The sequence below is a fragment of the Urocitellus parryii genome, chromosome 8, assembly GCF_045843805.1.
Source record: "Urocitellus parryii isolate mUroPar1 chromosome 8, mUroPar1.hap1, whole genome shotgun sequence".
Taxonomy (NCBI): Eukaryota; Metazoa; Chordata; class Mammalia; order Rodentia; family Sciuridae; genus Urocitellus; species Urocitellus parryii.
Window position 1 is genome coordinate 37,584,079 of NC_135538.1, and position 23,782 is coordinate 37,607,860.

General features: G+C 35.2%; 1 protein-coding gene across 1 annotated transcript in view; it reads right to left on the reverse strand.

Annotated features, from left to right (window-relative positions):
• Ncoa7 (nuclear receptor coactivator 7) overlaps nucleotides 1-23,782 on the reverse strand; it is a 120,169-nt gene that overhangs the window by 31,602 nt on the left and 64,785 nt on the right. Inside the window, exons 4-9 of the mRNA XM_026381123.2 lie at nucleotides 21,532-21,639; nucleotides 17,277-17,390; nucleotides 16,634-16,759; nucleotides 15,019-15,203; nucleotides 9,780-10,816; nucleotides 8,952-9,120 (exon numbers count right to left, since the gene is read on the reverse strand). Coding sequence (XP_026236908.2) covers nucleotides 8,952-9,120; nucleotides 9,780-10,816; nucleotides 15,019-15,203; nucleotides 16,634-16,759; nucleotides 17,277-17,390; nucleotides 21,532-21,639 — 1,739 coding nt within the window. The remainder of the gene's footprint in view (nucleotides 1-8,951; nucleotides 9,121-9,779; nucleotides 10,817-15,018; nucleotides 15,204-16,633; nucleotides 16,760-17,276; nucleotides 17,391-21,531; nucleotides 21,640-23,782) is intronic.

Genomic DNA, 23,782 nt, shown 5'->3' on the forward strand with positions numbered 1-23,782 from the left:
ATATGCATTGTAAGCATGTAACGTGTTCTCTGACTTGGTAGGACTACCTGAAGGATATTACTAAGATGTTTAATGTACCACTGTTTTTTTTTTTTGTAACACTGTTTTTAATGGCAAAAAATTCAAATAGATAAATGATTAAATCAATCAGAAATTACAAAGATGGTGTTAATTATACTGTTTACATATACATAATTATATATGATGAATAAAATGCACACAACATACTATATAGAAAAATAACTGAATGTAAAACAGGTTCTCTACCCATCTACATTCAGCTTACCTATATATTCAAGTGTTGCCAAAATCATTTAGCACAATTATTAAGTGGAAAAAAATATGTTCATGGCTCTCCCTATTTCTTCTCCTCTTTCTCTTTTATTATTTTACTTATTATACAAATCACACTTAACTAATTCAGTTTGGATTAAACATTTATGCATCACTTGGCAATTCTATCTAATTCCTGGTGTTTAATACTGCTTCCATCTTACTTATTTTAAAAGCTGATTTATAAAAAATCAAGTTATTATAAAGCATTTTGGAGATTAAGAAGCCATAAATAATTGGATAAAAAGGAGAATAGTTTTAATTTGAACAGGAATCATCGGTCCTTTCTACAAAGGAAATAACCTCTTAGTATTAAGAAAGAAAAGAGAAAAGGAGATAATCACATTATTTTTTAAATGTAAAACAGAATCCAAACCTAAGAAATACAATCAGATATTAAGTATCCAGAAAGTGTTAGAAACTACTTTCTTCTTTTCTATATTTTTATTGGTGAATTATTGTTGTACATGGTGGGGTTGTTGTTATATACTTGTACATGCACACAACATAATAATATAATTTGGCCAATATCATTCCCCAGTTTTTCCCCTTTCCCTCTCCTCTTCCCTCCCCCTGATCCCTTTTCTGTATTCTATTTATCTCCCCTCACTTTTCATAAGATTTCTCCCCATATACCTTTTTCCTCTTTAGCTTCCACATATGAGAGAAAACTTACAATGTTTGCTTAACATAATGGTTTCAAGTTCCTTCCATTTTCCTGCAAATGACAAATCCTTCCCCATTATGGCAGAATAAAACTCCATAGCATATATATACATTTTCTGTTGACAGACACCTAGGCTTATTTCATAGTTTGGCTATTATGAATTGTACTACTCTAAACATGGGTATGTATGTGCCACTGTAGTACAATGACTTTAATTCTTTAGGATAAATACCAAAGAGTAGTATAGCTGGGTCATATCATGGTTCCATTCCTAGTCTTTTAAAAAACCTCCACACTGAATTCTATAGTGGTTGTACTAATTTACAATCCCACCAACAGTATAAAACATTCTCTCCACATCCTCTCTAGAATTTATTATTGGTTATATATTTACACAAAATGTGTACATTTTGTATACATTTTGCTATATAGGGAAACTGGTTAGCCATATGTAGAAGAATGAAACCAGACCCTGGTTCATGTCTTCTATTCCGTACCAATTGTCTAAATGTCTGTGTTTATACCAGCAACCATTTGGTTTTGTTGCCGTAGTTCTGTAATGTAATTTGAAGTCAGACATTGTGATATCTCCTGCGTGGTTTTTTTGGCTTAGAATTGGTTTGGCTATTCTAGGTTTTTGTTATTCTAAGTGAATTTTAGAACTTCTTTTTCTAGCTCTGTTAAGAATGCCATTGGTTGGCTGGGGTTGTGGCTCAGTGGTAGAGCGCTCACCTAGCACTGGCGAGGCCCTGGGTTCAATTCCCAACACCACATAAAATAAATAAATAAATAAAGATATTGTGTCCGACTATAACTAAAAAATAAATATTAAAAAAAGAATGCCATTGGTATTTTGATGAGGACTGCACTAAATCTCCATATTGCTTTTGGTAATATGATTATTTAGTAGTATTAATTCTGCCTATCCATTAGCACGGGAGGTCTTTTCATCTTCTTGGGTTTTCTTCAGTTCTATAATTTTCATTGTTAGATATTTTTCACATCCTTGGCTAGAGTATAGGATCATATCATGTACAAACAGTGATAATTTGATTTGTCTCTGATCTTAATTTTTCCTTCCTTCTGTTTTGAAGTTGGTTCATGTTTTTCAAAGGCTTTGAGATACATCATTAGGCCATTTGTTTGGTATTTTTCTGATTTTCTTATGTAGGCACTCATACCTATAGATTTTTCCCTCTTAAAACAGCCTTCGTTGTATCCCAGAGTTTCTGGCTGGTTTTATCACTATTCTTAATTCTAATTTTTTTTTTATATTCTACCCTGATTTCATACATCTTTCAGAAGTGTACTATTCAATATCCAGGTGTTCATATAACTTCTGTAGGGTTTTTTAGTGTTGACTTCTAATTTCATTCAATTATGATCAGCTAAGATGCAAGGAATTATTTTTTTCTTTTTCTTTCTTTCTTTCCGTTTTTATTTTTTATTTTTTTGTATTTTCTAAGAATTGCTTTGTGACCTAAATTATATTTTTTGGAGAAGTTTTCAAGAGCAGCTAAAAAGGAAGTATGTCTGGCTGTTGTTGGAAGAAACATTTTATAGATGTCTATTAACTCTATTTGAGACCATTTATATTCAATTTTATTATATAGAGATGTTTGTTATTTCCTGCCATTTTAATTAATTTATAATTTTTAATTCTATCCTATTTCTCATTTGCTTAGTTACTCTTCAAATGAGAACTGTCCAATTGTGAGCTTTGTGTTTTTTTTTTTCTGTATGAAGTATTTCTTTAAGTACTTTCTGTAGGGCTAGCTTAATAGTTATGAAATCTTTTAGTTTCTGACTATCTTGGAAGGTTTTAATTTACTTCCATTCTGAAGCATAGCTTTGCTGGATGTAACAATCTTGGTTGATAGTTATTTTCTTTTTAAATTTTTTTTAGGTATACATGTCAGTAGAGTGTATTTTGGCATAGTATACATACTTGGAGTATAACTTATACTAAATCAGAATCCCACTCTTGTGGTTGTACATGACGTGGAGTTAGACAGTTCCTTAATGGAAAAGGAAATGTGACAGAGAAGTAAAAGAAAGTTTAGAATGTTGAAAATGTGAACAGAGAAATTACAGAAGAGATGTAGCAAGTGGTGGCTATAAAGGAGGAGGAGGAAAATTAGAATTAAAAAAAGACAAGTAAAGGAAGAAAGAGAGAACATGAAAATGTGGATGTTAGTGGGAAGAGAAAGAGAAATGAGAAATAAGCAAACAAAAACAAAACCTAAAAATAAACAAAACCCCCTAACATTCAAAAGACCAGGAAAAATAACCAATATAAAAATGAGAAAAAACACAGAGAGAGAGAAAGAGCCACAAACCAATTTGTGTGTGTGTGTGTGTGTGTGTGTGTGTGTGTTTTATAAAGATGGACGCACTCCCAGGATGGGGCTGCTGCAGAGTTCTTTGAGGGGAGTTCTGGTGGCTGGGGCTTGAGTAGAATCAAGCGTTAGTGACTTTGTTGGCTAATGTCTGCTCTGGAGAGTTTAGATCAATATACTCCTAGGACCAGGCAGATGCTGATCTCTGCTAGGAGTCTAGATCTCAGGAACTTCCCAAGAGTTCTCCTTACAGAGCAGAAGAACCAACCTTTCACAAGTCTTACATACTCTGCTGACCAAGAACACTGCCTTCCCAGGCTTTGTCCCTGAGTGTATTCACACTCACCTGTTAGTTTCCTGACCCTCTTTAGCTCCACCTGAGGTCTGCTAGGTACACCCTAGGCCACAGGGCAGGCACTTTCTGAGAAAGTATGGCAATATTTGCTATATCTTGGCTCCTGCAGTAGCTCTCACCTCAGTTCTCTGTTTGCCAGTAGAGAAATAGCACTTTTCAAACAACAGTCTTTGAATCTACTAAGTTCGGGCTGCTTTTCTGATCTAAAGGGTTCTTCTGTGCCACATGTGTCTGTTGTGTTTCTCTCTGTTTGTATTATCATTCCCCTTTGTGGTGAACCCATGGGGTATGCTGTTGACTAGGCTTCTTGTTCTTGGCTCAATGCACCTGCATTTCTGAGTCTCTAAAGAGACTGTCTGATGCTGAATTTCAGTGAATTCCCTCTTTCACTCACTTTGCTGAGAAAAAAGTACTCCTGCAAGTGCCCTCTAATCTGACATCTTGAATCTCCTGGAACAATTTTCAATAGCTTTTCATAAGGTATTCAGGTAAGGTCTCAGGCTTATTTATCTAGAACTAGCCCAATGCTTGTCAGGAAGTCTGCACTCAACAATTGTTTGTTCAAATACGACCTAATTGCTTAGTCCTCAAAATGACCAATTTTTCAAAGTAAGAAATTATGTTTTGCAGGGATAAAGCATTTCATTCATTTCCTAGTGATTCTCATTCATGTCTGCCTGATTCTGGGGACCATTAGGTAATGGGGCAGCCCATGACTCCATAACTTTTTCAGACCAGAGGATATTGTCTTCTTATATCTTAGATAGTTTCTAGCAGAGGCTTACACAAAGTGAAAGTGCAAAAATAAATTCTTGTTAATACCAACAACCTTACTGCTTACAGCACTCTATCCATTGAGGATTACTTCCAAATAACACCATTGCTCCCAAAGGAATGTTTCATTTTTATAGATAAAAAGCTATACATCAATAAATAAACCAAAATTTTTAATAAAATTCCTTGCAAAAAGTGTTTTAAAATATTAGGAATTACTAAAGGAAATAGTATATATGGATGAGCAAATTCTATGAGTATAATCAAGTATAATAAAGTTTTAAGTACAAAATCAAATTCCTATATTATGGAGCTATTCAGTGTAAAGCAATTTTGTCATCCAGAGGATATTTGGCAAAGTCTGGAGACATTTTTGCTTGTCACAACTGCCAGAAGCTACTGGTAACTAGTGGGTAAAGGCAATGGTAAATGAATTATAGGTAAATGAATCCTATAATTCATAAGCTACCTCCAACCCCACTAACACTACAACAACTAAGAATCATGCAGCTGAAAATATCAATAGCAACCAAGGTTGAAAAATCCTATACAAGCGTATAGGCTAAGCATCTCTAATCAAAAAATTAGAATCTGAAAATTTTTGAATGTCATTTATGTCGGCATTTAAAAGTTCCAGATTTCAAATGTGTTGATTTCAGATTTTTGGAATAGGGATTCTTATCTGGTAAAACCTATGCAAATATTCCAAAATTTTAAAAAACTAAAATCTGAAATACTTCTAATTTTGAACATTTCGTAAAAAGGCTTCTGAATCTGAAGTAGACAATTAAAATAGAAAGGAATTATCTACTGCCCTCAGGGTTAAATGAGAGAGAAAACAGAAAAATCCAGGATCATCCAGGTATATATGTCAAATTCTGGAAATTTTATAAACATCCCAAGCACACTACTATTATCCTCAGCTGATTCAAGAGAAGTACCCTGATTCTGTACATTGTAAAGGAAGGCAAGATTAGGTAGAGTTAATTTTTTAGAAAAAATAACCAAGGAAAAAAGCAAACGTTTTTACAAAGGTATCAGGAACAACAGAAAAGAAGAGTAAAACAAAGATTTTTTGAGTTTTGTCAACATCAAAATATTATTTTCCTGTGACAGGGAGCTTTGGTGTATTGTATGAGCTAAAAACACCAGCCTCTTGAGAACAAGTTGCCACACCTATAAGGTCTGTGAGAAGACACTGTACCCTAGGAAGGGAGCTACTGTTAGGGTGAATTCACTCTGCTGCTGAAATTCCAACAGATGCATCCGTGCATTAAATAGAAAGCAAGATGAAATATTCAGTTTGATGTAGAAAAGAAATCCAGAAATTACCATCTGTTTGAGAAAAATAGTGCATGCCTCTTTCTAGCTCCTCCTTAAGGACTTCTGTTGAGGTTTAAATTCTGAAGAATTTCAGAAATTGGAATAAAAAGTGAACTAATTTCCTACTGTGCATTTGGAAGTGTAAGTGGGAATTTACTATAGGACTGTTCCATCTGTACCCTTTTAACCTAAAATGTGGGTTCCTTTAAAGCAAAAAGATAAGGAAATACAAAAGGAGATAATTACAGCAAAATTTCATAATATCTACATGGAAACAACAACAACAAAAAACCCCAAACCCCACAAAAAACCTATTAACATTAAAAAATATAATGAAGGCAGCATAAGGATTCCCAAAAAAAGTTTTGTTAATTAATAATTCACTCAAGAAAGAAAGCTATTCTTTTAAGTATAAAATCAAATTCAAAAGAAAAGTAAGTCACAGAAACTATAAATTACAGTATAACAGAATGCAGCAAGTGACCTACTTTAAAAAACTCACAGAAGTCACTGGTATAAGAGGTCAAAGAGAAGCACTTCTTAGTACTTAGAATTTCTTCTGGGTTAAAAAGTGACAGCCCAACAATCACATGTGTAGGATTGCTATAATTATTCTATAAGAGTTTTTGGTACACACAGTCCTGTTAAAGAAAATATAGTGGAAAAAATTTTCTAATACTATGAACAATGCATTTTCCCAGAGAAAAAATTATGTAGAGATGATTTTTCTGATAAAGAATGAAAGTTCCCACAAACCACAATGTAGCTGAAAGTTTTGATGATGTTTTTCTCACCTATAAAATCAAAAATTGGCCTAAATCTCAAAGATACTGTTTAATTTTGAAATTCTAAATTTAGTACTCTAATGTTAAAAGGGCTTGAGAAATTCACATTGTTTGTGTGGAAACAGTTTTCAGTAGTATTACTAGTTTAAAAGTTCAACAAGATACAGCGGAGGCTGCAGACACAAGTAGAAGACTATATTACATTAATGCAAAATAAATTATGCTTAATGTCCATATTAATGTGCTTTTATGTCTAAGAAAAAGCTTATTTGAAAATTCACTAATAAAAATCCTTTTTTTTTGCATTGAACTATAATTTATTCAAAATGAGCCAACTCCCCTAATAAGAATTATCATCCTGGGTAATAATCATCCAGAAGACGTGCCCTCACTTGGAATTAATTTTGCTTTATGGAAATTCATGCTAAGGGAGCTGGCTGAGTGATTTTTTTTTTTCTTGGCAGATGTGTTAGTTGAAAGATCCGCCCAGATGAAGATGTCTGATGACTAGTCAAGAAAAGCAAAGATATGTGGGATTCACAGTCAAAAGTGACTGCATGCCAGCACTTGTTGTTGTTTGACTTCATAATGGCTGCCAATCTTACTGGAGTGAGATGGTATCTTAGGGTGGTTTTGATTTGCATTTCCCTGACTGCTAGAGATGGTGAGCATTTTTTCATGTACTTGTTGATTGATTGTATGTCCTCCTCTGTGAAGTGTTTGTTCAGGTCCTTGGCCCATTTGTTGATTGGGTTATTTGTTATCTTATTGTCTAATTTTTTGAGTTCTTTGTATACTCTGGATATTAGGGCTCTATCTGAAGTGTGAGGAGTAAAAATTTGTTCCCATGATGTAGGCTCCCTATTTACTTCTCTTATTGTTTCTCTTGCTGAGAAAAAACTTTTCAATTAAAGAAAGTCCCATTTGTTGATTCTTGTTATTAACTCTTGTGCTATGGGTGTCCTATTAAGGAATTTGGAGCCCGACCCCACAATATGTAGATCGGAGCCAACTTTTTCTTCTATCAGACGCAGAGTCTGCATGTCCTTTGTAAAGACAGTTTTACTCTAACACATAACAAAAGGAAAACATGTTTTTCTGAAGAAAAGAGTTTCTTTCTTTTTTTTTTTAATCATAAGCATATCCTCAGTGATATACTGTTGAAGAATTTCTAGGACACCATTTCTGCTATCTTAGGCTGTCACAAAATCAAGAAAGTATCTTTGGTAATTTAAAAATATAAATCTCTCAGCACTCCATGTTCACTGGAGCACTATTCACAGTGACCAAGATGCAGAGTCAACCTGAATGCCCATCAATGAATCAGTGTAAAGAAATTGTGTTACACACACACACACACACACACACACACACACCATGCAATATTACTTAGCTATAAAGAGAATTAAATCTTGTCATTTGCAGCAGTGCAAATGAGCCTGGAGGGCATGATGTTAAGTGATAAGTCAGGCACAAAAAGGTAAGTATCAAATGTTCTCATATATGTGCAAGCTAAAATGGTAGATTCTAGAAGAGTAGAACTGTGGTTGCTGGAGGCTGGGCAGGGTGTGAGCGGGGTGGGGGGATAGGGAAAGGTTTGCAAATGGGAACAAAATTATAGTTAGGTAGGAGCAATAAGTTCTAGTGTCCTACAGCAGAGTAGAGTGATGACAGTTCACAGACATATGCTGCTAGAAGAGAGGAATTTGAATGTTCCCAATCCCAAGAAATGATAAATGTTTGAGGTGATGGACATGCTGATTATCTGACTTGATCATCACATTTTATAAACTTTCACAGAAATACCAGCTCTATCCCTTAAACAAACCCACAACAAACAATTATTGTGTACCAATTTAAAAATAAATGTTAAAAAATAAAAAATACCAATCCCTCTGAAGGTATAGCCCCTTGATCTACGTAGGTGCCACGTTTCATGTACTGAGTTTCAAGTGCTGAGTCACAGATGCACCCTCCATAAGGCCAAAGAATATTTATTTACTTCCCTACCATTAAAGCACTTGAAAAATTAGAATAAATCCTGCCTCTTTACTGCACTTAGACAGGTTTGGATCTGCTCCATGGTGTTCTTTTATTCTCACAGAAGAGCACTTCCAAACCCTGGCACTGGAGACGATCTATATCTTCCTTCATTTAAAAATCAACTGCATGGGAAGTTAATGTGCACAGCACCTATGATGACCTCATGTTAGCTATGTCAAACCACCCTTTAGCAGAAAGCCATCCAATATCCTTGCAGAAACTCCACAATCCTTAAGACAAGGTTCTTATTGAAGAATAAAAAGTAAGAATAAGGAATATCCAAATGCAATTGGAATCTAACCAGCAAATTTTCTCATCTCACTCATACTTACCTTTCCCGCGGAACAGCAAACCAGTACTCTGGCTGCTTTCTTCGTTTGCCGTACTGCTGGACCATGGCAGCAGTGTGAGTGGCAAAGGATTTTCTCATTGGTTTTCCCACTTTGATACACAGAAACATGGGTGGGGTCTTGCTCTTTTCTTCTTTTGAAGGAAGAATATCTGAATCACAGATGAAAAAAACCTCCCTCAATACTGACAAAATTGGTGACAGTAAACTTCAACATTCAAAGAATAGCATACAATCCCTCTTAGTGATGGAAAGTCATAGCATATGGCATGAACACCATTTGGCTACTTCATATTAGAACTAATAAATTTTCCAGACCTGCTTAAGCACAGAGGAAAAAAACTTGAAATGTTTCAAATTGGTATATAACAAATAGGTGCTACATACCAGAAATAAGCATAAAAACCAACACAACAGCAAATAATGTAGAATTGTGACAATCCACAGTTGTATGTATTAATAAATGATATCAGGACCCAATTTTGCCACTGTGCAATTCAGTTTAGAATTGAAATCTCTTCAAAATCATTTTAAACCCTTTTAGATTTACAAATCTAACATAAAAAGGAAAACAACTTGAAATATATTTTACAAAATAAACTGCTTTTGAAATAGAAATCTGTTATAGTTCAAGTTCCAAAACATACCATATTTTATGATTTTTCCCTAATCATTGATGCTAATAGTAAGGAAGTACTCGATTGAGAAAACACTACTCTTAAATAATTGTATACATTTGCTACTACAGGGGCAAGTTTTAGAAAGGCAAGTTATACAACAGAACATAAAAATATGAGGGAAAACAGCTCACCTTCAATAGGTACCTGAATTCTCTTTAAAAGCCATAATTGAATTTCAGATTTATTATCCATTTGTGCACCTTGACAGATATTGTCCAGAGTAGAGTCCAAGGATTCTTTTACCATATTTTCTTCAGTATTGGTGTCTAGTTTCAGTGGAAGGGGCTCTCTCTCCTTTACCCATGTTTTATCTGGCTCTTTATTGCTCTCAGTTGTGGGGTCACCAGTCTGGGGAAGAGAACTACTAAGGGTGATGTCTATTCCCACTGGCTCAGTATTTTTGTGGTCACTTAATTCCTTCTTCTGCAAATTTTCAGATAACTGCGACCCTTCTTTATTCTTATTTAGGTAGTACTCAATGAGTTTAACTTTATCTAGATCTTCATGAATGTTCAGTGTGTGTTCCACCTGGCTTTCTGGGGAACCCGACTGCTTGTCCATTTCTGGCATTACATCTTGTTTCTCACAGGCTTCTAAGTCTAGGGCTCCCTTTAGCTCAGCATCACTCTCTACTTTTGAAAAGTTCAGGGCTGACTGCCCCTGCATGTCCATAGCAGAAGTGATTATTTGTGACTTAGCCTTCTTTCGTTTCTCGGGGTCAACCGAAAGGCATTCCTTCGATGGGTCTCTTTTGTCCATTCCACTCTCGGTTTGAGATGAAAGTTCTTCCAAGTCAACAAAGTCATCATCTTCCCCTAAAAGGGAATTTTCTTTGGCTGTAGATTCAAATGCAGTGCGCATGTCAGAAGATTCCTTGCTGAGCTTAGTGACTACGGGAGATTGACTCAGGGTTGTCTCCTTAGTGGGTTCCAGTTTCTTTAATTTCCCTGACACTGAGCTACCTGAGGGCTTTGTATGTGTGAGTTCTGTTGACTTCTCCAGAGGTCCTGTTGATTTGAAATCCGAAGTCATCGTTCTTTCTCCATTTTGCTGTCTTTTTTCCCTATTGACGGACTTGAACTTACTGAAGGGGTTGATATCCTTTTCTGAAGCCAGGTCTTCCCATTCTCCAGGCCTGTACAGAGGACAAAGATCCTGAGGTAGGTCACTGTTGGGGGAAAAATGGCGGGTGCACATGGAATGTTAAAAATAAAACCGAAAAACAAAATGGAGGAAAGGAAAAAATTCAACAAAAAATAAAAACACAAACATACCATAAATTAAACTTACATTAAAATGATTTCAGAATAGGAAAAGGAAATCGAGAGACTGATTTGAAAATGAAATGTCGAGAGACTGATTTGAAAATGAAATGTAAGTCAACTAAAGAAAATGACAAAAGAATGAATCAAGTGATTTGCATACTGTACTAGAAGCACATGAATGGTTTTGGAAGTTACACGTGAACATGTAGATGTTATGCATATGATTTTAAAACATGAAATAATAACATTTCTGATTTTCATGAAGGAAAAGATAAAGGAGAGGAAATATTTTGGTACCAATAATGATAATTCCTTAAACATTCAAAGCTTAGCCTTTTTATACAATAATGTAGAAAACAACTACATGAATTCTGAAAGGTGCCTATTTATTTCTGAAAGCTGCTTATTTAAGTGACTGACCTTCAACTACAACTTTAGGTTTCATAACCAGATGCTTCCAATAAGAAACAAAAAACCCCAACCTATTACTCCCAAAGGAGACACAGAAAGAAACTTCCATTGTTACTGTGAAAAATAATATATAGTATAACTGTGAATATGCCAGTAGATCCATTTTATAGTTTAAGAATATTACAAAAAGTAAGTTTCATAAAAGCTCTTATTTATAACACTTTAAGTTTCTTAAACATCTCTTTTATAATAATAACACTTTACGTTATGGCGATGGGGTAACTGATTGATCAGCTGTAACATATAGTCCTGAGATCTTATTATCATTAGATGCCTGGCTGATGTTATTAATTTCCTTAATAACAGATGCTTTACAACCTAGATTTGAATTACACATAAAAATTTTTTAAACGTGTTCTCTTAAGTTCAAAATAAGTGGCAGGAAACATACACTTTTAAAATTATGACTAAAAATGTCTTGAGTAGCCCCACATTTCAACTTACCACTATCAGTAGTGCTGCTGCTGGGTTCAAAGAGAGATATTAAAAACCCTTTATAAAAGTAATGTTCTCAATTTCAGAAATCATTTTATTTTCCTAAAAGGCCAGATCATTTTCAAGTAACACTTTATTATTCTGGCTCTGAGGTAAAGAATCATGACAATAAAGCAACAAAGTACCAGGCAGTTCTCAAATTACATGAAGATTGTTTCCCCAAAGTTATTTTATAAATCACTGGCAGGGAATGTCCAGGCTTTTTCTAATATAAAATAAAGGCCTATATATTTGTTAAGCTACGATAAATGCCTTAGAAAGTATCCTTATTTCATTATTTATTTTAACTCAATAAGCATTCATCGAACCCCTAAGTGTCACATTCTAAAATATGATTGCAACAGAGTCTCTGGGCTACAGGAAGTGACTCAAAATGTTCTGATCAACACTACCATCCCAGGAGATATTAAAGACGCTTCAGTTCTAGAATCAAATAAGTTAGTGCATAGCATGATCTCCATGTTGGAACTCAAATTTTAATTTGGCATATTAAAGATTGTAAGAAGTCCTACAAGAAAGAAACCCAGCTCTTCACAGACTTGACTAATAAGCAAATTTTTCTTCCACAAACATTCAAGCCCCTTTCCTACCTCTTCCTTCCCTGTGGAACATGACAGCACATTCAAATGCACTCTGATTAGCCTCCTAAATTACCTTGTCCACCCCCTCTGCTTGTTATTCTACCTAATCCAAACTGCCAATTCCCTACTTGGGACTAATTTAACCATCTGCTTTTTCTGCACTGCAGCTGCCAGGCACTGCTGGGGCACAGTGTACAATGGTGTCAACTGGCTCAGTTGTTAATTAATGTTTTTCTAGACTCAGCCAGGCATCTAATGATGATCGATGATCCCTTCAGTTGTTCTCTTCCTCGTCTCTGTGGCAGCTGGAGTTATAAAATGTCCCCCACACCTCAAAAATACTAATACAAAACCTGAAAGTGAGACTAGGAAGACTTTACACACTCCCTCTTAAAAATCACATGCTGCAGCTAGACAGTTTGTACTCATTTTACAGTTAAACCCTGTAGGAATAATGATATTTTAAATTTTTAAATAATTGATGCAATTCTGAAGATAATAAAAAGCTCATTTCATATTGACTGCAGGCACACATTCTGTTTTCTTCATTTGTGCAGATGTTGCTCATTAGACTAAACACCTTCTGTATATACCTGCATCTGTGGCAGAAATTAACGGACAACCCTGACATAACTTTAACAAATTAGGAGCCAATTCCTGACTTTCCTTTCTTCCCCCACTCTCAGAATTATCTCTATATTCTAGATCATTAAGCATAATCTCACAATAAGAAAATCTTTCTGTAAAAATATACCTTTCCTTTGTATTATTAAGCAGAATTTAATATCCTTGGCTGAAGAACAATAGTATTACTCTATTAGGAGCCCTCATCTGGCAAGAAATGTTTCTTTTGATGGCCATCAACTTCCAAACTAAACTATATTTTTACCTATTTCTTATCTCCTCTTATTGCCGAGAGCCCAGTATATACTCCTTCTTTCCAGAACCAGCTCCTTCACTTCCTTTCCTCTTCATCTAAGATCCCAAGGCAGCTGGACATTCACTCACATGGTTTCTTGTGGAATGCTGCATGCACAGTTGTTTGTAGTGCCATTTAATCATTAATTCTTGTCCATGTGTCTGTGACACCAGTAGAATGCAGGCCCCTCTAGGGCCCTGACCCACTTGTCTTCATATCCTTGGCACAAAAGACTGACACAATAAGGCACACTGAAAGCCTCAATACTTATGGATAGATAACAAGATTCCCATGGAAGAATAAGCAGAACTTCAGATATAAACTACGAATTCCAGTAATAACACTCCACACTTATCAAGGTAATTTACTAAGAGTTTGGGTATTTCAATGCATTTAGTTCTATAAGCTGAAGAATACTATTCACTTTGATTTACAGATGAGGAAACTGAGGCATGAGACTGATTAATGTGAGCATGTCGAAAAGCCATAAGTGGCAGAGCCAGGGGAATCCAATGTGGTCCTAGGCTTACTTATCATGCAGTTTGCCTTACCTGCTATACCTCCTAAACTCCTCAATGAACATTTCTGGCCAGAGAATTTAGAAACTCCCTCAGTGCTCACATTCTTAGAGAGTCTTCAGTGGTTTAGGCTTAAATGGGGCTGAAAAGGTCAGATGATAAGAACTGTAGGAGTCCCAGGGAAACAGCTGGTATAAATAAACCCCTAGGGACCTTATGTCTAGGTTAGTTCCCTAGTTACCTCCCTTCTTTGCCTATGAATCTCAAGGACTAATTCCCTTTGTACTGTTAGGACCTGCTGCTGAGGGCCTCTACCTTCTTATCACTGAGGGTTTCTAAAGACTTTTATGGTGACATTTATAGAGAAACAGACACATTGGAGACAGGACTGTTGAAATCACATTATTACTGTAATCAGTTCTTTGGGCTTTCTTAACTCGTCTTCTTTCTTCCTGGGGAGCTTCCCCTCTTTCTAGTTTTTTAAAAATAATAAACTCAGTGTTATAAAGCAAAAGTAATCAGGACTAAAATAATATTCATCTACATTTCATAGAAAAAGCAAGAGTATCCCTGTTTCTTCACACCACCTAAGACAGTCTAGCCACAGTGCAGGTGGCTCCAACCTGTCCACTCAAACCCTTCTTCGTGTAGGATCCAGGGCAGAAAAGAGCTAGGAAGACTAGCTGTCTGAGAACTTAACTGATGATGAACATACCTCTTAGCAATCCAACCCAGAAGAAAACATTATTGTCTTACTGGTAATCAAACTAAAATTCTTTCAGAGAAATTTCATTTCTTCCTCAATAAATTTATTAAGAACATGCATTGCTTTTCAGAAAAAGCCAAACAAATATAATTTTTACTGGCATTAGCAATTGCTGACTTTTTGCTTTTCTCCTGTAGCCCTTCTATGTTCAATTTTCTTATATAATTAGCTTAATCACTTCCAGTTCTCTTTATTCTATGTAGTGTACACATTTTCTACCTTTCAATTCACCTTGGCACAACCCCTTGCTTCTATGAACCCTCTCACTTCTGCAAATGCCCTCCCTTCAGAATTGTACATAATTCTTTCAACACTTCCTTTTTTTTTTTCTGGAAAGGAAAGAAATGGCTCTTACGATGGCAAGGCATCTTTGATCTTCATGTGGGAAATGTCATTATAGAGGGCAATAGAAACCACCTCTTCCATGGGGCAGATGAGGCCGTATTCCTCACACCCATTTTCAATGACCAGGGGATCAGACTTATGAGGGTCAAACATGATGTTGTTAGGAGTTACAATCATGACACCTCCAACCACACCCTGTAGGAGAAAAAGACAGAATTACTTTGGGCAGAAATGTTTCCCACAACCATTCTAGACACTTTAATTAACTCATCCTGCAACTCCATTAACTCTGTGGACCACAGTTTCCCATGTGACAATCACATCCCCTCTAGACAAACAGGCTAAAGAAATGCAATGTTGGGTGCTGGGTAGGGAGGCAGAGAAAACAGACTTGCCTCACTGTGGCAATGAACCAAGGCCTGGTTTTAGAAGAGCTGCAACAGAACAAATGTGGTGTGATTCTCGTTCAGACATGCATGTCTCAGATTCCAGAGTTCCATGTCTGAAAAATGAGAGGGGTTGTCCCAAGGGCTTTCCTGATCATGAACATGGAGTTTTACAATCCACTCAGCAAGTCTTTACTGTATGTCCAGTGTTACAGCAGGAGAATCAGGATCATGGTGCCAAAAAACAATACCAATATTTTTCTCTAAAATGTTTAGAAAGCCCACATCCAGCAAAATTCAACATAAATAGGAATATAAAAATAGCTGCGTTATGGAAATTAAAAGCCAAAAGCAATAGCTTGGTGAATCCTAAAAGTCTGACACTTGGCCAGATATCATTATAGTAGACCATACTGGCTAGCGAGACAGTATTTGCCAGGAACAGGGGATACAAGTAACTCCCTGTAGGTAAATAATTTTTTGATATTCTTAATGTATCTAGTAATCATCTTTGTGAAAATTTTTACACTTTGGACATTATTAATTCTTACTTGTAAAAGTTAGAAATGCACACTAATGACATATTTTCTGACTATTTGAAACCTGATATAAGTTCTGTCCTACGAGCACAGGGTATTAACATAGCCCCTTCTTCAGAGGCTAGTTAAAGACCAACAACCAAAAACCAAAAGCATGACATAGCAGACAGTATTTTTAACATTAGCATTTCCAGCGGAAACACAAGCTGAAAGCTTCTCATTTTTGAGATTAGGTAATAAGTTCTGTACAGGGATTATCTCTTTTAATTGTGCAACATTCTGTTGGTTAAATTTTATTATTGTTCCTATTTTATAGATAAGAAAAATGGGAGCTTAGGAATTTTAAATACCTTGCCTGTGGTCTCAGAGCTACTGGATTGTGGGAGTGAAATTTAAATTCAGTGAGTCTGATGCCCCTGTTTGCTGTTAAACATATAGTATACTATCTTCCTGGCAATTTATAGGTCAAGAACTGAAAGATAAATCAGTTCAAGGTCATATGGAATCACATTTTAACTCAATGATCATATTTCACTCAATAAAATGCTAGGCACCCAACAGAGGAAAACATATGTTTGTCAAATCTTAACCTTAAACTTTGCATAAAATATTTTAATTTCCCCTTCTTTCCAGTAATTTGTAAGCTTGTTTGATTTTCCATAGATTCCAAGAAAAATAAATAAATAACATTGCCATATACCTTTCCATCAGTGAAGTATCGACAATTCATTTTTAGAAATTTCACCACACCTGGCTCATCTTCTTCAGAAGTAGATGATAAGACTCTTTCAATGGGTTTTAAGGCCTTTCTTGCTAAGTCAGCATCCTCATGAATGCAAAAATTTTCAAAATCAAATAAAAGTATTTTAAAACAAATTACATGTATAAAACAGCACATAAGTTCCCCTATAAATAAACTGTTTCTGTTTAACTTGAACATAAAAAGGCAAATGTTCATTGTCTTTCAAAAATATCACAAATATAACAATAGGTATCAGAATCAAATGAAGATTTTTAAAAATATATGAACCCCTAAACTGGCTCATTAAGTGTCTTACAAAATAACCTGAATGGAAGAATTTATAGATTCCTGATTTAAATTCCCTAGAAAAAAGAGGAGTATAAATAATCTGTCCACATTGTTGGGAGTTTAACTTTATACTTTCACACAAGGCATGCAATTTCACCTTTGAGACCTTATATGTGAACTGGTCTGTCTTGGAGAAGATGCATTCTCTGAGCTAATGTAATCTTGTGAAAAATAACATTGGATTCTACGACTCACAAAAAAATTCTTTCTGATAAAAATGAACTTCAATGTGTGACATATAGAACATACATACAGGCAGTTTATCATATTCTGCATCTGATGACGAAGGAGAGACAGTAGCACCAGGACTAGATGATGAGAGCCTTAAAGTACTAGAAGGGAAGTTGGCATCTGGCACAAAAAGGACCTGAGAATGAGAAAAAAGAACTGAGTAAACACCAACAACTTGTAAACTCCTAGCTAGTATTTAGAGACATCACTCTGCACAGGAGTGTGCTCAATACATGACAAATACCTGGGTAGCTTTCATGGAACCCATAAATAACATGGGGTCTTCTAGACAGATCCATATATGATACTTAGCAATAAGAATGTGTACGGTGCCAAAGGCGTATAGTAGGTACTGCAGGAGATTAAAAAAAAAGGTGGAGTAAGGTTTTCCAAGCAAGCCATGTGAAGCAAGTGAGGTCTCGAACAATCAGGGATTAGATGGAAGGGAGGGGAAAGCCTTCCAGGAAGGGAACTAATACAGGTTGGGCATCCTTCACTTGAAATGCCTGGGGTCACAAGTGCTTCTGATTCAGGTTGTTTTTCCCCCCCCCCCAGATTTTGGAATATTTGTATAGACTTTACCTGTTAGGAATCCCTAATCTGAAATCCAAAATGTTTCAAATGTACTCGAACAGTTTCTGACTTTGAAGCATTCTGGATTTTGGTATTTGGATTAGGGCTGTTCAACCTATAGTATAAGGGAATAGAGGAGAGAGAAGCATGGCATGTTTCTAAAAAGAACATCCGTGACAGGTAGAAATGAAACAAGTCCAGGCTAGATGACTCCAAGCAGGACTGAGTTGCAAAGTGGTGAGGTCCTTATATGATAAACTGTACAAAGTAATCTATAGATAATCTCAATACTTCCTCTTCCATTGGTGTCTGGGTTTTGTAAAAATTAAAATACCACAACAAGTAGTATGAAATACCCACCTCCTGTAAAATAGTTTGGTTTATGAAATGCTATTATGATCCTGTCATCTTTTCAGCATATATCAAATATAATCTTAAAATGGTGACCTTCAGTGTTATAAAACAGAGTTCAGAGCTAATCTTGTAACAATTGATCTCAGATCAATACTGTTATTTAGTGACTCCCATTCTTCCAATCATTTTAACTTTAGTTATTCAAATCTTACTTCAATCCAGAATGACTTGAGGCCAAAACAAAAAAACACATTAATATAAAGGTCAGAATATTTAAATCAAGGTGATGTAAGATGAAGATTGATTACTATGAAAACTGTATGCTTCAAAATTACTGAACATTCATTGATATGTGGGCCATAAAACCAGCTTGTGAATTTCTATACAATCAATGCAGAGGAAGGCATCAGGAATTAGCAGAATTCAATTTCCATAAGATAAAAAAAAATCCAAAAAACAGTTTTTTAGAAGTACAAGTATTCTCCCATTCAGTCTCATTAATAAAAGAATATTCTACATTGAACTATTTGTACTCAATAATCTACTCATCCACTAACAAGAAACACAATGACTAGTACCAGAGGGCTGTTTTTTATAACACCTTCCATATATAGGTCAATGTCAAATGACAAAGTTCAGAGTTCTTGAAAGTGGTTGACAAAGGACTAAACATATGTGGTCTTAGTATACTGTTTCTTATTTATCCTTCATAGCAAAACTAGAGGATGAATGGATGGGATTTTTCTTAAGCAATTCTCTATTAATGCTAAAATGTTTATTATTTTGCACCTGAATGCTTGAAAAGTATCAGGTAACATATATTGAGATTCTGTTGTCTGACACATTCTCAATGGGATAAGGCCTAGCCTGAACAGCTAACAGCACTGTATATAGAGGTGTCTTGTGAAAGCTGAGAAGCTTACCCAGAGCACATGCTATCTCAACATGAAAGTGGGCCTGGATGACAGACAGAGGTGAGGTTTGCCTACTGCCTCCAGAAAATAACTGTTTGCTCCAACACATAGGCCTATGGGGACTCGAGGTCCTAAAGTCCATTACCATAAAGTAAAGCTGCCATTTTAACCTGGAAAAAATTTTATGTATGTGCAGCCAAGGTGTCCTGTGAATGTAAAAACATCTTAAAATACATATCCATAGGGTAAATTTTGAGTGTTCTCAAGATAAACTACTTGGTAAAGTACATTCTTTATACGTGTCCTCAAATTTGACATAAGTATCAGAATAAACTTAAGAATATTTTGAAAAATATCTTATATCTCAGATTTTGTTCTTAAGTTTGTCTCATCTGTTTTTTGTCATGAAAGCCACAAAAATTCTAGAGTAAGATTTTAGTTCCTTTGAGGTCATGGTCACTGACCTAGTTAGACTAGTTTCTTCCTACCTCAAGGTGATCATAGTGTTTAGAAGGAAAAGTCTCAAAATTTCTGTAACCAGAACAGATCAAACTGGTTTTGATTTATAAGATCTACTGAGGTGAGAGATGCCTACCCCTCCAGGCACCAAGATAGAATATTTTAAAATCCTTGAAAGCAAAAGTCCATCTACAGTGTTAAAGTTCCTCAATCTTTCTAACTTTTCCTCAATTCCTTATCTTTGTCAGGAAAAAAAAATTATAAGATAAGACTCAGGACAACTAATAGCACATAACTGTTTAGTTCTATAAGGACTGGCCACTATAGTAAAGACTAAAAAGGGCTTCCAAAGGCCTGGGTTGTGACTCAGTGGTAGAGTGCTCACCTACCATGTATGAGGCACTGGGTTTGATCCTCAGCACAACATAAAAATAAAAACTAATTAGAGGTATTGTGTCCAACTACAACTAAAAAGAATAAATAAATAATTTTAAAAAATGGTATCCGAGATTAGTGGTCCAATACGTAACTTCAGAGATTATGAGACTGAGATCCAAAAAGGGAAGTGACTTGCCTAGGTTCAATTGCCAATATAAGGCCAAATGGAAACAAAGCTTTGGGGATCCCATTTCTGATATTTTTACCAGTTATAGGCATATTAAAATAGTCCTTGAATTTCTATTGGCTACTGGAGCTTCATTTAGTACCAATCAATTATTTTGCTACTGGAACTTCATTTAATATGAATCGATTATTTTGTTTATGGACATAGCATAAAGAATCACCCTAAATTACTTTACTAAGTTCTAGGAGCTATAATCTTTGGCCTTGGACTGGTAAATACATGCCTAGATTCTCTGCTATGGGTTAGCTATACATTATGTAGCATACCACAGATTATAAAATAAACCCAACAATGAAGAGACTAGTATCTATTTTCCTAGAGATGAAAATTTATTAATTTCTGAAAAGTTTTAATGCAGATCCCCCATCCTCCAATTACTGGTACTGGCAGTATACTAATTTCTCCTATTCATAAGAATATAAATACCTTAAACACTAACTAGCCAAATTGTAGTCTGCTGGTTTCATGTGCTACCTTGAAGAACATTGCCTGAATGATGTTTTACTTATAAATAATGTTATTTACCTTGAAAGAATTAAATGTCACTATGATATAAAGATACACAAGATGCTCTAAAAACCCAGCAATGGAACCCAAATGTGTTTATGGCAATTGAGCTCTACTATGAATGAGACTGGATACTTGACCTTAGTTAAGTGCTTTCAATGACTAAGTCATTTGAATCTATTGGCTGACTGTAGTTTTAGAGTACAAATACCAGGATATCTTATCATGTAGAAGGCACCATAAAAAATTTACTACATTAACCTAAAGTGACAAGATCATGCATTTATCAATTTCCATCAGTTTAGTGAATAAAATACTAAAACTTGGGGAAAAAATTGGGGTGATTTATTTTTGATGGTCCTGCCTAATGTCTTTGTCTTTAGTCGCACTGATCATTCTTGTTATGGTATCAAATTGAGAAAAAGATGACAAAAATGTTGTCTTACTGAAAATAAAACAACAGCTCATGTACCTCAAACATTAAGTTTGATGTACAATGTACTTCAAAGAAGGAGAATAAATTGAAATTCACTAAATTGAAATTCTGAATTAAGGATAGCTATCTAATATTTAAGAGGAAAAAAAGTTATATGAATTTAGAACTTCTCCTGATGAACTTAATTAATGATAGTGTTAAGTGTGCTGGTCATTTTCAAAGTATTAGCCTCTGAACAGTTCATAAGTATTAGGATGCTTTCAGAATTCTTGGATCTAAGGAAGATGAAAGATTGAAATGAACATTATCATTGATGATAATAGACTGACACTAATAGTAAAGCATTAAATATTGCAATAAAAGATAAATGCAAAATTTCTGAAGTGATACTCAACAGGAAAGTAATTACCTGGCCTGGAACAATAGTATGTGTGAAAAGTTTATTCAGTTCCACTAATTTATTGGGAGTGATGTTAAACTTCAGTGCTATGGAGTTTAAGGTGTCCTGGCTTCCAGCCTAGAATAACCAAACAAACAAGATTCAATATATAAACCAAAAAAAAAAAAAATCCTGTGATAAACAGTATTAAATCTGTTCATGATATGAGTAAATAAACAAGCAAAAGTTCTATCCAGAGATACTAGGTAAACAGTGACTATATTCTCAATTCTTACTAAAACCATGCAAAAGCAATCTTAAGTACAATTCATTTCTGAGCTCTCTTTCCTCCAGATTTCACTGTCTACTAATAGACTTCTAATTTTACATTGGCATAATGAGATCTAATATGTAGGAAACTTAACTTACGTAAGGAGAAAAGAAAAAAAACCCACATATGTAGTACCCACCCACAGGGGAAGTGGGGCTACTTTCTCTTGTGGTTTTCTGTCCATTTACTTGTCTCTCCATTGTACTACTAGTGACCTGCTAATGGCTGTTGGCCCCATGTTCAGCACAGTGCCTGAGACACACAGAGGGCACTCTACTGACAAATGAGTACTAAAGATGGCAAGAAATAATGAAAAGCTACCAAGAATTTTTCACTGTCATTAAAAGGACAATTTTCCATGGTCAATGAAATTAGTGTTAGTCTTTCAATTTTTGAAACTTGTGACCTATGTTCCAGGTGTACACTTTTCATGCCTTTCATAACAGAGGAGGAATAGTAATAGAGAGTAGTGAAAAGACAAGAAACAACATAGTAAAAATGCACCACTAAAAAAAAAAGTTGGTTTTCTGCAGTCATGCCAGTCTCCAGGAATGGCCTCCCCAACCAGAGACACTAGATGAATTTGTGGGAGGTGAATTTTATGACTGTCACTGAATAGTTCCCATTGATAGCCCAGGGTTAAGATGGGTGGCAACTCTATAAGCAACACTGAATCTATCGGGTGGGTTATAAATTATGGGTGAATTTGAGGTGTCTAAGGAGAGTATGGACTGGCAAGAAGGTAAAGATGCAAAATTCAAATTAAACTCCATTGCCCTCAGAATCAAAAGGACCAACACAACGGACCGTCTCAGACTAATAAAAGGTTATAGTTATAAATCACGCTGAAAATTGTGTCAAATCTTTTCAATAAGTTTTTAATTTTTGGTGTGAAAAACTGAAAATCTAAGCAACATGCCCTACATCAACCCTGGGCATAATAATCTCTACTAAAACTAAAGTAAAAATAGTTTTAAAAATATTTTCCCAATACTGGATATTGATCTAATATACTCAGCACAGAGGTTTTCAAGGCTTAGAGCAGGTACAAGATACAGATTGCAAATGCTGACTCTAGAATCAGATGGCTGGATTTGAGTTTTAGATCAGTAATTTGCTGGTTGTACAACTTTTGGACCACTCTGTGTCTGCTTCTCAATCCATCAAATAGAGATAATCATAATATCTGCTTTATAGCACCAGCTTCATGATAAGTGATCAATACAATTGTTTCATATTTTTATGAGTAAAACCTGTAAAAGATCCTGTATGCAGAGGGTTCAAGGAAAGAGAAAATCTTTAATTATCTGCAACTATCACATAAAGATTAAATATGCATATAGAATTAGACCACAAAGACACTGATAGGGATGCTTAAAACTAAACCAAAATGCTTGAACATCTACTTCTTGGTATCAATATAAACAATTCAGTAAATGCTAGCATAAAGTCATCTTTTATTTCCAATGACAAGGATAAAAATAACTTGCTAAAAATTAATCTCCATAACATACATAATGCATATTTGCATTACTAATTTGATCATTTGTTTATATTTGTTAACTAATTTGGAGGTTGACATTTACTTTTATTTTATTGTTTAGTATACACTACATAGAGCAACTCCTACTAAGTACTTCTTAGTTCTTTGGATAGGCTTGTGAATCAATTGTTGGATACACACAAGTCTTAAGGACTATGGCTTTAGAATTAATGTTCTCAATGACAAATAATGTAATAATGTTCAACAGTGCTAGTTCATAATGAATTAAAATAGACCTATCACTGAGTAACCCCTTTACGCCAAGCCTTGGATTAATAAGATTCAGCTCCTGGTTTCCAGGAGCTCATGGTGCAGTAAGAGATGAGTACATCACACATAGTGTGGGGCTGTGGTAATGGATACATGCCTAACATCATTCACCTATTTATTCAACAATATGGGAGCCT